At 49.3% G+C, this 17,159-nt stretch overlaps 1 protein-coding gene and 1 pseudogene across 1 annotated transcript; both read right to left on the reverse strand.

The window, feature by feature from the left end:
* Positions 1-1,395: 1,395 nt before the first annotated feature.
* On the reverse strand, positions 1,396-6,936 carry LOC118913960 (olfactory receptor 13D1-like; annotated as a pseudogene).
* Positions 6,937-9,513: 2,577 nt separating this feature from the next.
* LOC118913982 (olfactory receptor 13J1) lies at positions 9,514-10,863 on the reverse strand. Its single transcript, XM_036888418.2, has one exon. It carries the CDS (start codon positions 10,498-10,500, stop codon positions 9,514-9,516), a length of 987 nt encoding a protein of 328 aa, XP_036744313.2. The 5' UTR covers positions 10,501-10,863.
* Between the last annotated feature and the right edge of the window lie 6,296 nt (positions 10,864-17,159).

The following is a 17,159-nucleotide window of genomic DNA, read 5'->3' on the forward strand; positions in this document are numbered from 1 at the left end:
ACCAGTGTCCATTCTGCATTCCTCCCCTGAGATTTGTATCATTCCATTTGCCTCCCAGCTAGGAAAGCACTTAGAATACAGCACAGCATGTAGCCTGGCATGCAGTAAGTGTCCAGTGTATGTTAGCTAAAGGTCAAGAAGTGTTTGGACGTGAGAGAGGAGACACAGAGGCGGGAAAGATGGATGTTATTAGGGAACTGGGAATAGTTAGTGGGCCTGGGCCTGGAGAGAGCATGTGGGTGGAGGCAAGGAGCCAGTGATAAGGTTGGGTGGATAGTTGGGGGTCTACGGGAAATGAGCCATTGGAGGGATTTAAGCAGGAGAGCAGCATGATCAGATTGGTGTATTATTTGTTTTTTTTTTTCCAGGTTGGTTTGATGGCTAGTACAGAGGATGGATTTTGGAGAGAGTTTAGAGGGCGATGGTTCAGACAGCTGTTGCAGTATTTGAGAGAGATGGTGACAACTTCTTAAGGCAGTGTCAGTGGGAAGGAGGACATCAGTTTAAGAGGTATTAAGAGGTAGATTCTGTAGGACTTAGTGACCAATTGGATGTATGGGGTGATAAGGCCATGTGCCTTGCAGTGGCCAATGATGTAGAGGTGGAAGTGATGTGCCCTTCTGAGCGACTGTGAAGACTGCCATGTTTCTGGCTTGGAGACTTGGGGAATGATGATGCCATTTCCTGAGATGGTACCACAACTTTGGGGGTCAGAATGACGAGTTCCGTTTCAGACAGTTTGAGTCTGAGGAGGCTGTGGGGTCCTGGGGGGAGCTGGAAGACTGCTAGGCAGAGTAGCTGAAGCAGGTCGGGAACCATGGTCCCCTGGCTCCCCAGATGGGGGTCTGTTGTTGTCTCCTGATGTGTCTCAGTGGGGCAGAATGGGAAACCCAAGATGCAAACAACCCCTGCCTTCCTGGGGTACAGGCTGTGGCCGGAGTGCTGCTGCTCGTGTCTGTCCACACGACCGGACTAAGTTCCCCGACTGCCTGCGACTTCTTGGGACATTCAGCAGCACAGGGCTCGATTCCCAGATGCCCAGAACTGCATCTGAGTGACAACTCAGTTCAGTAAATGTAAAAGGAAAGCACTGTGGGAGCTGTAGAGATGAGCCAGACCTGGTGAGCTCTGCCCTCAAGGAGGTCACATTGTGGTGAAATTCCATGAACACTCAGAAGAATGGGATGCCAAATGAAAGGTTCACCCATGTGCCGTAGGATGTCAAGGAAACAGAGCACTTTCAAAGTACATCAGGAAAGATGCATGAAAGAGATGGTGTCTAAACTGGCTTTGAGAACCAGTCCCAGGTCTTACCAGAGAACAGCATGAGTAAGACAGAGGTGCGGGCAGTACAGGTAAGACAGATAGGGAGCTAGTAAGACAGGTAAGCCATGTGAAGGGGGTTAGTGGTTTCTGGAGGGCCTGAAGACTTAGCTGAAGAATCTGGATTTAATGCTGTGGTAATGGGGAACCATCAAAGGTTTTGGTCAGAAGAGTGATCAGTCAGGGTGTGACCAAAGTGACAAGAATATCATAGCGAGTGAGTGATATAAGAGATTTGTTATAGAGAATAAATGTATGCAGTTGTGGAAGCAGTTGGGGAAGTGCATGCAAAGCTTTACCTGTGCATCTGGTGTTGGGCCTGGAGCCACCGTGTCCGCTGGGCTGGCTGGCACTAGGTGCGGGAAGGTAAGGACAAACGTGTCCAGGAGGACAAGCTGGAACCTGTGTCTGGATCTCACTGCCTTTAGTCTCCATGACACTGGTGACCTGCAGAAGAAGCTGGCACTCTGCTGTGGAGCTGCACTGGGTACAGAACTCAGAACAGCTGCAGGAGGCCAGCCACATGGTGGGAGCTGGAGGGGCCGTGCTATGTCCAAGGTGAGCCTGCGGGTCAGCGACAGCATGGGACACTCCCGCAGTGTCTGGCACGGCTTCGCTGTTGCCTTCCAAATTCCAGGCCCTTTCCCTTGTGGTCAATCCTAACCCAGAACCACACAGGCCAGGAGATTCTGCATGGCACGCTTCTGACCCAGTTCGCTTGACCCAGTACAGAGCCGCCACAAGTGAGCTCACATGGCTTTCCCAGGATGGTGAATCTGGCCGCAGCCAGTGAAAGGGGGATGGTCAGAAAAGGAAGGCATGTGTGCTAGCTCTCAGGCTGACCGTGGGGTGATCGGCAGCCATGAGGCTCTTCACAGGTTCGCAGTCCTGCCCCTGCTTGCAGACACGTGGCAGGTGTGCTTCCTCTGCCCCTTGATGGGAGCACCTCGGCGCTCTGAGTGAGCTCCCTGGCACAGTCACTGCGGAGCTGCCCGCAGAGCGCAAGCAACCATCTCTAGGAGCAGAATGTTAGTGGAAGGAGTGTGAGTGGAAGCTGGAGAGGCAGTGCAGGCTTTGTCATGTTCTTCCTTTTGCTATGGTGACCAGCAGTGCTCTGGATGGTAGCCACTTTATCACCCTGAGTTCCAGAGGGATGATGATGATGCAGAGAAGACCCCCTCGCATCCTCTGGTGGCCCTGCAGCATGAGCACGAGACAAACCTTTGTGGTTTTAAGCCACTGGAGCTTGGAGTCCTCGCCACAGTGTAGCCTAGTTTATGCTGCTGGCTGGAGGTGGAGAGCCATGGGAAAGGCGGGACACTTCCTGGAGAGCAGATCTCCCCTCAGCAGAGCTTTGGCGGCAGCTGTCACCCCTGTGCTCCTCAGGCTGTAGACAAGGGGATTCAGTGAGGGTGTTATGCCCCCACAGGACAACATAATTGATCATCTTTTCCAAGTCAGGGCCCTTGGCCTTGGGCTTTAAGTACATGAAGGAGATAGTCCCAAAGAAAACCACCACCACTGTGAGGTGGGCCGAGCAGGTGGAAAAGACTCTGTGGCAGCTTGCAGCAGGGGCTCCCTAAGGATGGCAGCAATGATGGAAATGTAAGATAGGCAGATGAGCAGGAGTGGGGCCAGTGACAGGACAGCTATGGCCACAATTAATAACACATTGAGAGAAATGTCCCGGTAGGCCAGTTCCAGCACCGCCAAGACCTCACAGGAGTGATTGAAGATGATATGGCCACAGAAGGGGAGGCTCCAGGTGAGAATAGACTGCAGCAGGGCATTGGCAAAGGCCGTCTTCCAGCTCAGCACTCCATCCATTCGTGTCTGCCCACTCAGGAGCTCTGGGTACCTAATTGGCTGGCAGATGGCCACGTAATGGTCATATGCCATCACAACCAGGAGCAGGCACTCTGTGCCCAGTGCCATGGTCAGGTACATCTGCAGGGTGCAGCCAGGGAAGGAGACGGTCCTTTGGGCTTCCTGGAGGTTGACCAGCATGAGAGGCACGATGGAGGATGTGCCCCAGATGTCCATGAGGGATAGGTTGCTGAGGAAGAGGTACATGGAGCTGTGCAGGCGGGGATCTAACATGTTCAGCACGATGAGGAGGGAGTTCCCCAGCACACTCACAGAGTAGCTGCCCAGGCAGAGTGCAAACGGCCATCTCTAGGTTATGGTGCCCCTGTACCCTGAGCAGGACATACTCTGTCACAGCCATCTGGTTTGCCCATCCATCTCATTCTCCCTCTTCTGCCATCTGGACCACATGAGTGTCAGAAAAAGCTCTGGCTGGCCAAGGAGCCAAACAGTCTGGATGTGGGATGTAGGGCAGATCAGGCCCGCCTCTTGAATAAAGTTTCACCATCTGTGCAATGAGAGAGCTGTACTTTGGGTCTGCAAGCTGTCACTCTAGGCTCTGCAGTCCTGCCGTCGCTTAGGGGAGAGGAAGCACATTCTCATACCCTAGGCCCTTCACTTTTCTGCTCCCCAGGGTGCGGTCAAGAGAGGCAATAGAGTAGGATTCATGTCTCACATGCTCCTTTGGAATCGAAAGACTTACTGTGAAAAGGAAGCATCTTTTCTAGGTTATGACTTCCTGTGGCTGAATTATGCCCATAATATTTCAGATGCATTCATTTGCTCAGTGTTTTTTGAATGCCTACTCTGTGCTAGGTATTGTTTAGGGGCTGGGGCTAGGGCAGTAAAAATTGGTAGATGGAAAGACGCCACAGCTATTGCAAGGGCTGCACATCTTCCTTGTGTCTGGTGAAGTGAGCTCTGGAAGGCAGGCAGGCAGTAGATGAGGCTTGCCTACTGTTCTTTTGGCCACAAAGGCCAAATGTTTCCATTGTACGGATGTGTAAGCCTGGTTTTGGGTATCTCTCCTTAAGGAATCATAAAACATATGATTTTTAAAAACATGTAAGAGCATGATATCCCAGTAGAGCCACTGGTCACAGGGTTTAACTCTGGTCATGAAAGCCAGGTGACTCACTTCCTGGCCTCGGTAGTGCTCTTCAGGATAAATGAAAGTAGCAATGATGTCACAGGAGGAGGGAAAGCCAGGTTCTAATCTGGCATCTTTTCTGGGTTGTGACTCCATGTGGCTAGATTACGCTAATAGTATTTCAGATTCAAGTATAAAGGCTTGGGTTTTGTTGGGTGTGTTGCTACAGAAAGACCTATGTTAACCTCAAATTCTGACACGACAGGTGTTGGGGTGTCTTACTTTGAGATCACCTCCCCACTGATACAGCACACCAGCAGAGCAATGTCGTCATAATAGCTTGGGGAACCTTAGGGGTGCCAGTCTTCTACCTGCCACCACAGCAGCTCCTTCCAGAGAGCTAAATCAAGAGAATAGTGGGTTTCCTCACAATTTGAAAGTCTGATCGTAACACATTCATGGCGATTAGAACCAGCCCAAGAGCCCACAGGCTTATGGCCCCACAGGAGTAAGTCTGTGTTTAGAAAATACCGTGTTGCCAGGTTACAGCTTTGGCTAATGTGGGACAAGATGGGACATGGGGCGCAGCTGCTGTTCCCGTGGTGTGTCAGTTAAGATGAGCTTGGTCTGCTGCAGTGACACACAGCCTCTTAATTTTAGTGGCTTACCATGACAACGGTTTCTTTCTCATGCTGCATGTCCGCTGTAGATTTTCAGGGGGCTCTGTTCCATGTTTTCCTCCTCAGAAACCCTGGCTGATGGAGGCTTCACCATCTGGGACATCACCACTTGTTATGGCTGGAGAAGAACACATTAGAACATGCACATCCGAAATTAAATGCTCCCACCCAGAAGTGAGTTGTGTCACATCTGCCCACAACCCCTGGCCCTGTGTCATCCTACCAAATGTCCAGAAGGAGGAGAACCAGAAACATTGCTAAATGTTTAGGTATGTTGATTTTCCACAATACACTGAGAAAACCACTCTAGCATCTGTCTGCTAATGTCTCACCCTCTATCGTGTTATGCAAAAAGGTTCACAGAGAGAGGGGAATTGAGTGTCTCTGAGAATAATTGTCTTAATTCCACTGCCCAGTTTGACACCTCCTGAGAAGCAGGGTGATGCCATGAACCAGGACTGGGAGTCCTGAGCTGGGAATGACGGACTGGGGTTTGATTCTTGCCCTTGTTCTGATTCTGCTGTGTGAGCTGGGTCAACTTTCTCCTTCTGGTACTCTGTAACCCCGAAACATTTCCTCACATCTTTCCTGCCACTTCCAACCCTGAAGTATGACAGACCCAGGGTTACTTTGCAAGGTATACATCATATCAATTCCATTGGCTGGTAAATCTACTTTGAACCATTTAACACTAATTTTAGGCCTCACAAAATATTTTCAAAGAATGGTGAGGGGCATAACAAAATGAAAGCTTCTGTTAAATTTCTCTGACATGCCTGGAGCTAGGATTCCTGCTTCACTGCTTCCTTACTATTTAGCACAGCAGGGGAGTGTGGGCTTTGCAGACTGACTGGCCCCAGTCCCAGAACTGCCACCTGCTAACAATTTCTCAGCCTCACCTTCCTTACCTGTAACATGAAGATAAGAGTAGTCCTTCCTTGTGGGGTCATTTTGAGGATCTAATGAGATGATGCAGGCAAAGCTCTTAGCACAGAGCCTGGCACATGGTAAGTAATCTCTCAGTGGTAGCTTATTGTCAGCTGATATTTTTAGTATTATTATGTCCTCTTCCCCAAGCAAATAGTCTGGTTTTTCTATATGTTTAAGAAAAGATTTCATGAGAATAGTCAACTTGCTAGAGGGAGTCCCCTCACCTCTTACTTACTGGCCCAGTGGCCTTAGCGCATACAGGTAGCAGGTGCCAGCTGCCGGGTGGGCTGCCCTCGGGCTTGGGCAGGCAGAGCTGGGAAGGGCTGAGTTAGTTACCAGCAGTCACACGGTGCTGAGATGGGCCATGGCCGAGGCCTGGAGGACCAGCCTCCCGGTCCCCCGGCACGCAGACAGCTCCCCTGCTCCCTGTCCTTGGGGATCTCACAGTTCCTGCCCAATTTAAAGTTCAAACTCTGCAACTACACAAGTGTGCAGATTTTGCAGCTATGGGGCTTCAGAGACCCTGGGTTTCTTGTGATGTCCCAGGAGGGCCTGGCTGGGGTAAGATGGGTGCAGAAGAGACACTGGACAGAGAATCTGAAACCTGGGTCTCGTTACAGTCCTGCCCCTTAGACTGAGGTCTGGCCGCCATGGCTCCCCTGTCCTAGGCCTGGGTATCCTGGGCTGGGAAATGGGGTGTCTTTTTTCAGGATTGTCATGAGGACCTGGATTCATGAAAGTTTAAGGAAAGCGAAGGGCTAGATAGGGTATGAGCCCTGCACTCCTGTGAGGGATGTTCAGTCAGGGACTGAGTCAGGTGCGTGAGTTTCTACAGGTGTCCTTTTCCCTTTCCCTTCCCATCTCCCTCTTCCCTTCCTTTCCTTTAATTTCCCTTCACCTGTCCAATAAAGATTAACTTGACACAGTTTAGGGACTTAAAAACAGCCTTTAGTAAAGCAGCAGCTGCTGCACATTTTCCCACTACTGTACTATGAGTTGTCTTGTGGAATTTTATTACAAACATAGGCAAAGTAAAATAGCGGAAAATTGTTACCACTTATTTTCTGGTTGCTTATAGATCAGTGCCTTTGGAGAACCTGGTGGAAACCAGAACTCCAGCGGACAGACTCATCACCATGCCCTTCTCTCACCTTCCCCATCTCTGTTGCAGTGGTAGCAGGGCTGTCACCCAAATAAGCCAGAAATCCAGGCATCCACCCCCAGTCCTCTCTTCTCATCTGCCTCTGCATCGTATGTATACCCCAGATGCTTCCTGGCTCCCCACTCTCTGCTTGACTGCCCCCCAACCCCCACCCCCAGTGCCTGGGTCCAGGCACTAGCTTCCTCACTTCCTGCCCTCAAGCTGGAGGCCTCCTCGGCTGCCCTCTGCTCGGGAGCCCAGGCTGATCTTCCATTTCTTAAAATGAGTAACGTTATTTCTTAAGTTCAAGTCACATTCATTTTAGAAATATTGGATAATATTGGAATTAAGAAAACAATACCTATAACCCTAGTCACCCAAAGGAAATAACTGTTAGTTAATATTTTATCATAGTTTTCAGAATTTCTACATACATACTTATTCATTATCCATAAGAAAAATACTTTTAAAAAACTGGGATCATACTGAATACAGAGTTATGTGTTCTTTTTGTTTCTATTAATTACATTAGATTGCATTACATTACATTGTAATTAACTATGTTAATTACATTGTGAGCATTTCCCACCATCAAATATTCTTCAGAAATTCATTAGAAATCTTATGGCTGCATCACCTTCTGTCATTGGACTCCACCAAGGATCTGTTTAAATATTCTATGGTTTGACTTTAAGATTCTTACAATATTTTGTACTGTAAATTATGCTGTATGTAATATCCTTATACATAAATCTTTGTGCCTATAATTATTTTCTCAGACTAATTCCTAAAAGTACAGATGTCAGGTCAAAAGTCTGAAAGTCTTTAAGTGTCTTGAGTCTTACTTCCAACTTACTTTGCAGGAAATGCATATTAATTTATCCCCATCCCCACTGGCAGTGTATGCTGTTACCTGTGTCACTGCACTGTAGTTAAGGATAGAGTTAAAAACAATTCTTTGTCAGTTTCATGGGTGAAGAAGGGTATCTAGTAAGTGACCATTCTGAAAGGAGATGTGACCATAAACCCCCCCAGTGCCCACAAGATAAAGCCTAAACTCCTGTTGTGGCATCAAAGGCCCTGCAAACATCCTGGCAGGAGCCTTCCCTCTGGCTTGGTCCCAGAGGGTTGAGCTGTGAGGGGGAGGCTGAGTTGCTTTCCTCTCTTCTGACTCAGATGAGAAGCAGAAAGGGACTGGATCCCAGGGAAGGGACTGTGGGCTCAGGCAAGGGCTGTGATCCCTACAGGCAGAGGGCGGGAGAGCTGGGCTGCTGCTGGGTGGCCAAGCCCAGCTCTCCGATCATGCAGACAGTGCCGCTGAGGCGGGGGGAAGGAGATGCTCTGTGAATTTGGGTCCATTTCCACTGTGTGTCCACTGAGCTCTCAGAAAGGAAAGCTGGGAAGAGGCTCAGCACCAGGAAGAGGCACCTGTGGCAGAATCCAGGGGATGGGGTGAGGAGTGGCAGGGCAAGTCCCCCAAGCCAGGTAAGGCCTGGATGCTGTGCAGGGAGGCCCCAGAAACTGCCACTGCCTCTGACAGGAGATGGGGACCCAGGCGATGGTCTGCTCAGGGCGATCAGTGTCCTGGTGGCTGGACAGGTCCAGAAATCTTTTTTTTCTTTTTAACTGAAGTACAGTTGACTTGGTCCAGGAATCTTGGACTTGGCCTCTTCACTGCTCCTACTGTCGCCTCATAGGGGCACTAGGCCCCACCTGTCATCTGTGAACTCCTCAGCTCTATGCAGATTTGGGAGGGACCCCAGGTCCTTCCTTTATCACCCCTGATTGATGTGATTATTTATTTGTATAAGAAATCTGTGTGGAGCCTGGGGTTGGGACAGAGTGGAACCCCGCATTCCCTGCTCTTTCAGTAGCACTGAGAACACCGCAGGAGAAGCACAGTGAGGGGAGCTGAGTGGGGAGGCTTCCAGGTGGAGGAGGCATTCAAGCCGAGCCTTGAGGATCAGACCGTCCTTTTACACCTGGAGTTTTGTGCTGGTTGGGGGCTGCCTTGTGGGAAGAACCAAGAAGAGCCCAGAGCCGGGCAGTGCTGGGCAATACCCAGGCTCACACTTGGCTGGTGTGTGGGGCTGCTTGGGGGGAGAATGTGGGGCAGAAAGCTGGGGTGTGAGGACCGTCAGGGCCAGCTTGTGAGGCCTCCAGTGCCCCACCGAGGAGCTTACACCTTGCCCTGAGAGCAGTGGGGAGCCGCTTAGGGGTTTCAAGCAGAATGATGTGATCATGTATGCTTAAAGAAGATACCTCTGGATGCCCCTTGGAGGATAGATTGGAAGGAAAAATAAGACTGATGGCTTGAGACCAGCCAAGAAACGGGTGTAAAGTTGCAGGAGTGGTGCCAAGGGCAGTGCTGGGAGAAGGAGCAGGCGGTGGGCTGTGGGCCATTCTGTGGCAGGACAGCGGGACTTGGAACAGGTCTCCTGGGATGAGGATTCCAGACCTACACCCTGCACCCCGCCCCATCCTCACTGTAGGCATGGGGAGGCTTCTGACCTGCAGAGCCCCTGCCTCCCCTGCTTGGAGGTCTGTCTCCTGCCCCACACCTTCCTGGCAGCCTCCTTCACCTCCTTGTTCCTCAGGCTGTAGATGAGAGGGTTCAGCATGGGCGTGACCACGGCGTAGAGGACTGTGAAGACCTCATCAGAGATGTGGGCCTCTTTGCTCTTGGGCTTCATGTACATGAAGATAATGGTGCCGTAGAAAAGCAGCACCACAGCCAGGTGCGCCGAGCAGGTGGAGAAGGCTTTGTGGTGCCCAGCAGCTGAGGGCACCCTCAGGATGGTGGCCAGGATAAGTGTATAGGACAGGCAGATGAAAGCCAGGGGCACGGGCAGCAGCAGAATGGCCCACGCCAGCAGGAGGACCTCACTGACTGATGTGTCTCCACACGCCAGCTTCAGCACGGCCAGGATCTCACAGGTGAAGTGACTGACCACATGGTGGCCACAGAAGGGCAGCCTCATGGTGATGACTGTCTCCGTCACTGACTTGAGGAGACAGAGGACCCACGCGGCTCCTGCCAGCAGCAAGCAGAGCTGGTGGCTCATGAGCACAGAGTACCTGAGTGGCCGGCAAATGGCCAGGTAGCGATCGTAGGCCATGATGGCAAGCAGCACGCACTCTGTAGAGCCTGTGGACAGGCTCAGGCACATCTGAATTGCACAGCCAATGAAGGAGATGGTCTTCCGGACCGATAGGAGGTGGACCAGCATCAGGGGTACAAAGGTGGACGTGTAGCAGATGTCCAGGACAGAGAGGTTGCCCAGGAAGAAGTACATGGGCGTGTGCAGGCGGGCATCCAGCACACTCACTGCCACAATGGCTGTGTTTCCCAGCAGGGTTACCAGGTACATGACTGAACACAGAGGGAAGAGCAGGTGCTCCAGGGCTGGGTAGCCAGAAAACCCTTTCAGAAAGAACTCAGAGACCTCTGTCCTGTTAACTGGCTCCATACTGCAGGGCTCTGGAGAAACACACAGCTGGGATGGCAGGTAAGAGGGTGCAGGGTGGTGTGGAGCCCACAGAACCTCTTTTGGAATGAGTCATATTGCTACAGTCTTTTCCAACTCTGTGTGTGGGTTAACCTCCTCTGTGACCCATACCTCTAGGATGCAGTTTATCTGTGTGCAAAATGAGGATTGGTTTAGGTCACATTTCCCTACAAGAGTGTTAATGAAATGCTAGCAGGCAGTCTGAAAAATCAATTTGAGGCAACAGTTATCAAAAGGAAATAAAGCTCTTTACTGCAGGACTTTCTCAGAGCGTTTAATATGCCAATGAGGTCTGTGGCTTTCCAGAAGCAACATGGAGCATGTAATTCCCAAACTTACTTGACCATGGATTTTCCTCTTACAGAGTGCCCATGAATCTACTGCAGATAAGTATTCTGCCAACATAGTTTGGGAAACAATGGGCTGGATCAGAGGCCCTCATATCTTATCATGTACCAGCATCACCTGGAAAATTTGTTAAAACAGATCGCCAGGCTCCATCCTGAGAGTTTCTGACTCAGTAGGTCTGGGTGATCCTGCGTGTGCTAGCCAGCGTGCCACACTTTGAGCACCACTGAGCCAGATGGTCTCTAAGGTCCTTTTGGCTTTAAGGAAGCCTCTGAGCTACTTACATTATTCCCACTGTTGGGACTGCCCTTTTCCTTTGTCTCCATGCGTGAAGCATACATTGTGCCTCAAATTGGAGGGGCTGCTGGCCTCTGAGCCTATCAGTGGGCTCATCCACATGTCCATGACAGGGCCTATTTCATCAGCGACTATGTGTGGATTGACCATAAGCATCTGATTTCATTGCAGGCATTTGAGCTAAAATTTGATGGACCTCTTAGCCCAGCCCCAACCTCCTATTTTCCCTGGGCCTGAGCTAGGGCTGCTTTGATTTCATGAATTTCTAGCACATCAGCATCAAAGTGCCCTGAGAGGTCAACTCATTGGATCTCCCATTGTGCAGGTAGGGAAACTGAGGTCACACAGTGAGTCCCTGGCAAAGTGAGTCTAGAATCCAGTCTTCCCAACAATGTAACACTCGTACCATTCTCAGGGCTGGTGTTGCCTCTGTCAAGCCCTAGATGTTGGTTCTCTTCTCACACTAGATGCATGTCTTTCCCCACGTCCTCCCCACCTCTACTCACCAGGGAAGGAGTGTGACTCAGCCTTTCCGGAGTGTCTGGGCACTTGGCCTGGTGTCAGTAAACCCATGGAATGCGCTCCCCAAGCCTGGGTCTGAGATGAGTACTGATTCCTGATAATGCCTCTCTCATATGGTTGGTTTCCTTTTTTTAGTCCTGCATATTTTCTTTCCAGAATCAAGAAGTGATTGAGTTCCTACCACAGGAACTCATGCTAGGCATTGAGGAAAAATTTAGGCCATATGTGCTCCCAGACCACCAAGTCCAAACCACTCCCAGGCAGAAATCCTCACCAGTCTCTGTGCCTAGCCGCATTCTGCTCCTGTCTGCATGCCTCTCGTGAAGGAAGTGCATTACTCCCATAGACACGGTTTTCTTTTTTTCTTTTTGTTGTCTGGCCACTCTACGGGTCACAAAATCCTTCCCAATATGGAGTCTTGCAGGGTCTCTCTGGGCCTCCACCACCTAGCAAGGTCCAGGCTGGTTGGCCCCTGTGGACACTCTTTTCTGTCACACACAGTAAACATAAGGTCCAGAGCAATGTCCTACTCAGGGGATGAAGGGTCACTTCTGCCTGCCCTTGTGCTTGGACCTCAGATGGAAGGGCTTGCCTCAGTGAGACTGTGTCTAGAGACATTGTGGGGTCAGGGGAGTGTGAGCCGCCAGCTCCCTCCAAGATTCAGCTGGGAAACCAGAGACTGGGTTCCCGGAGGGCACCCTCATTTGACAGAGTGTCAGTAGCCACGGGCGCTGTGCCAGGCTGTGGTCAGGTGCAAGGTGACATTGTGCTTCTCTACAGTCCCAGGGGCTAGGTCAGGCCAGAGCCTCCTCTCTGCATGGTTCCACATACTACAGTTTATCCCCTACAATCTCTAGCAAGCCTGTGCAGCCATTGGCTAGCTATTGGGATATATTACACCCACACAGAGATACCACATGTGCACACACCTGCCTGTGTATGCACAAACCCAATTGACACCCAGATACACACATATATTCCAGTGGGAATGCACACCACACCTAGGCTGATTCATGTGTGCACATGTACGGCTGTGCACATGAGTGTGCCCATGTGTGGTAGCCACTCACATGCTTGCTCTGTCTTACGCACACATGCGCACACACGTGCACACACCCAGGATGGGTAGTGCAGACCCTTGGACCTGTGGCCAGGGCTTCAGAGGACCAGGCAGGACTATTTCTCCTTGGAAGAGATGTGTGGAGACCAGGCAGGGGCCATGGAAGTGTCACTAGAGAAGGGATGGCCCTGAGTGTGGGGAGAAAACTCTGCCCGGGATGAGCCAGGAGGGTAAAGAAACAGCAGAGCAGGACAAGGTTTTACAAAACCTTACCTGCTCCCCAGCCTGAGTGCTGAGGATCTGAGTCCATCTGCTCCGCCTTCTCTCCTCCAGCTGGGGCGTGGGGAGGCAGGATGAGGGGATGTGGCTGGGTGCTGTGGAACTCTGGTTCCCAAAGCAGAGTCAGGTTGTCTGCAGAGCCCACCATGTCTTTTCTGCCTTCACTTGTCTCTGGGCCAAATGCCACCCAAAAGCCAGTTCAAATGCTGCCTCTCCCAGGGAGCCGTCCTTTATTCTCTCCCAGGCCACCCTGAGCTCTTTCCCTCGTACGTCAAGCCCTGTGTTTGCGTCTCTGGGCTGGTGGTCACCTCTCTCACTTACTCCCTGCCTACTGCCTACTCCTGCCAGCCCACAGGGTACCATCTCCCTCTGTTCTCTCAGATTCTAAAGGCCAAGTTAAAGCCTGCAGGTTGGCCACAGCCAACTTTTTCTGGTCTTGCTATGACTTCCTGGGGCTCAGACAAATTGGGAATGAGCAGCTAGCTGCCAAATCCAAGCTGTTCCTAGCCGGATGACACCCTGGCAGGGCTGGAGGGGTCTTACAGATCAGTGAGACCACCCCCTTGTTGTATTTGGCAGGAAGGGGTTTGCCCCACATCACACAGTGAGTTAGAGGGAGAAGCCAAGGCTCAAGTAATTCCCTGGGGCTCCTGACTCCCAGCCTAGGTCCCTTTGTCTGCCCCCATATCCCCATGTTTTCACTTACTTTAAATTCTTCCAGGTCCATTTCTCTTGCTCTCTGGAAGATGTTTGGAGACCAAGGACCTTCTCTGGCTGGAGTTAGGGGGGAACACAGGTCAAAGACACAGGCCTGAGCCTCCTCTGCTCAGGGAACCCTAGCAGGTAGGACTCGGGGTTTCACACAGATTCAACTTTCCAAACTGAGAAAACATGCTTAGACTTTTGTAGAATTCAATGATGTGTTTGCAACTGGATAGAATTAAGTGGAGCTTTTAGAATTCTGTGGAATTAGAAGAAGTGCTTAGAATTCAGCAGGGGTCTTTGAAGTATGTCAGATTTGGTAGAATTAAGAAATTCTGGTGGCTCTAGGCTGAACCAAGTGCTCAATAGTTTGCTGTGGGCAGCCAGGGACTACCTGACCTGGGCAGCTCCCAGGTCCATCCTGGCTGACAGGCTCTTGGGGAGCAGGCAGGCCAAATGGAGGAGGCACCTTTCAAAGCTCCCCGTACACCAGGGGACTGTGCAATCCTCAAGGCAATTTAGAGGGAGAGAGAGAAATATGCCCAACTTAGAAACTTTGGGGTGCTTCAGGGATGATGTCCCAAAGACCCAATTATACAGTCTACTTAGAAATCTTAATTGGCATGAAAAAGTTGGAGAAAGTAGCTCAGTGCCAGGGACCCACCTTCCCAGATCAGTCCCCAGCCAGTGCTGGCCCGTGGTTATGGAATGAATAAATGGACGAATGGATGAACAATTAAATGCATGCATGAGCAATTCTCAGTAAAAAAATGAATGAGTGAGTGAACAAACATTAGGCAGAGTTGCTTTCTAGAAGAGTTAGAGGTCTTGGCACAACTGTCATAGGGATCTTAAGAAAACGCAAAATCTGGAAGTGATGGGGAGGAAACAGGATGAAGAGAGACAAACAGGATTATAGAGTATCACAGCAGGAGGGTCCTTATAGGCCCACCTGAGCAGTCCTCAATGTACCAGCAGGAAAACTGCCCTAGAGAGGTGGAGGAGTTGGCTCAGGGTCCCCAGTGAGCCAGAAGCACAGGCCTGGGTTTGATCTATGGCACTGACTTGTCTGCTACTGATCTGTAGCTCCCTCAGTCAGTGGGAAGCAGGGCATCCTATGCCAGTTAGGGACTGCGAGCCTCTGTTCTCCACCCGGGCCCCCTTCCCCCTCAAAACAGTCATCGCGACGGTTCCTCCTCGAGGCTCCTGGATCTCAGAGGCTGTGCATGTCGGCAGGCTTAAATGTCTCTTTATCAGCTAGGATTGTTTGTTTTGGAACTGGGTATTCTTATTGTTGGATTTGTATTTAATTGGCTTAAAATTAAAAGTAATTTTACTAGCTTTCTATTTTTTTATGCAAGTTATACATACAGCACATTCTTGTAAAAAATATAAAGAATACAGAAGTCTACGATATAAAAGTAACACTCCTTTTCACACCCCCTCCCTTCTATTGAGATCTGCTAGGTAGAATTCCCTCTTACTAGCCTTTTAAAATAATATCCTGGCTATCCTTTTCTTTTCCAGGAAAATTTTGCAATCAGCTTGTCAAATTTCATAAAAATTCTTCTGGGATTTTGCCTTAATTTTATTGACTGATTTGGGGGCAGAATTGACATCTTTAGAAATCAAGTTTTCTCATCCAGGAACATCTTTTGTCTCTTCATTAGCTTAGGTCTTTTACTATGTCTGATCAAATAGCTCTTTTCCTTCTAATATGTTAATGAAGTGACTTCCTTCAATATATATATATTTTTCCCAATGTTGAGCTGTCCTTGTATTTCTGGAATAAACCCATCTTCCTTGTGAAGTTTTTTACTCTTGTTATAGGTACACGATTGAGTTGGGATGAGCTGATGGACGGTAGCTCCTCTACTCCACCTGGTGGGCATTAGCCATTCTTCACCACCTCGGGAACGGGGTGTTGGAATAGCTGTGAAGCCCTGAATCCCAGGGCTTGGGCCCATGCTGCAAGATGATCTCGAAATCTGGGAGACATAAAATCTGTGTGTCCCAGTCATGTGGTTGTCTATCCTGCCATCTCCGGCATTACTCATTTCTGTTAGGAGACTCTGAGGAAGAGACCAAATCTGTGTTAAAAAAATCTATTCTCTTAGAATTCAGCAGTCTATTCACTGACATGTCCTTTCTCTAAGCTTTATAGTAATCTTTCTGTTATTTTCAATGAGGATAAACCCTCAAATATACTCTCACTTTAATGAATCTGGATGGCTTTTCATATCAATGAACTGTCAATTCAGAAAACTATATCCTGACTTTGGTCCAGAAAATAGGCTCTTGAGTCCTTGCACCAGCTCAGTTTGGAGGCTCAACAGTTGCTTGGAAACTTTCCTGAGAGGCTGTAGAAGATAGAACTCGTATATATTTAAATGAAAATAAATTCTTATCAGTGAAAAATCAGAGAGAGTACTGCTAGCAGACCAGAAGTATGAGGAATTCTTGAAAAATGGCAAGCAAAAGAGATTGGATTATTAGAGGAAACCACAGCCAAAGTAAGGAGGGGATTACTGCAGTAATGTTTTGGGGCAGTGTCAGCTCAGAGGCAACGATTACAAGGAGCAGGAGGAAGGTCATGAGGCAGCCAGCAGGGTGACTGGTTCAGGACTCCAATTAGCAGCAAGTGAGCAGGTCCAGGGAGTGGGCACCAGAGATACTGCCGTCACACTGAGTAATTACCAATGCTTGAACCAGAGACTCAGAGAAATCCCTGGTGGAATGGGGAGCTGCCAAGCCAGATGATATCTTCTCAGTAAAACCTCCAGTCCCTCCATCATAATTCCTGGAAGACAGTAAATGGAAACAGGATCCACAGATGGGCCTGTAGGGAATGTTAAGATAAGCCTTCCATGTGGAATCATATGGTATTTGTCTTTTTGTGACTGGCTTATTTCATTTAGCATAATGCCCTCAAAGTTCATCCATGTTGTAGTGTATGTAAGAATTTGCTTCCTTTTTAAGGTTGAGTAATATTCCATTGTATATATATACTACATTTTGCTTATCCATTCATCTGTTGATGGACACTTGGGTTGCTTCTGTGTCGTGAACAGTGCTGCTAGAAACATGAGTGTACAAGTATCTCTTTGAGACCTTGCTTTCAGTTTTGGGGGGTTACACCCAGAAGTGGAATTGCTGATCATATGGTAATTCTTTTTAACATTTCCTGAGGAAACTCCATACAGTTTCCCACAGTGGCTGTACCATTTTACATTCCCACCATCAGTGCACAAGTGTTCCAATTTCTCTGTATCCTTGTCAACACTTGTTAATTTATATATTTTTAATAGTAGCCACACTAATGGGTGTGAGGTGGTATCTCACATTGTAGTTTTGATTTAGATTTCCCTAATGTTTAGTGATATTGAGCATCTTTTTGTGTGCTTATTGGCCA

Source organism: Manis pentadactyla, chromosome 3 (genome assembly GCF_030020395.1).
Source record: "Manis pentadactyla isolate mManPen7 chromosome 3, mManPen7.hap1, whole genome shotgun sequence".
Classification (NCBI taxonomy): Eukaryota; Metazoa; Chordata; class Mammalia; order Pholidota; family Manidae; genus Manis; species Manis pentadactyla.

Excerpts from the sequence above, each read along its gene's own strand:
- LOC118913982 (XM_036888418.2), bottom strand. The coding sequence starts at position 10,500 with ATGGAGCCAGTTAACAGGACAGAGGTCTCTGAGTTCTTTCTGAAAGGG.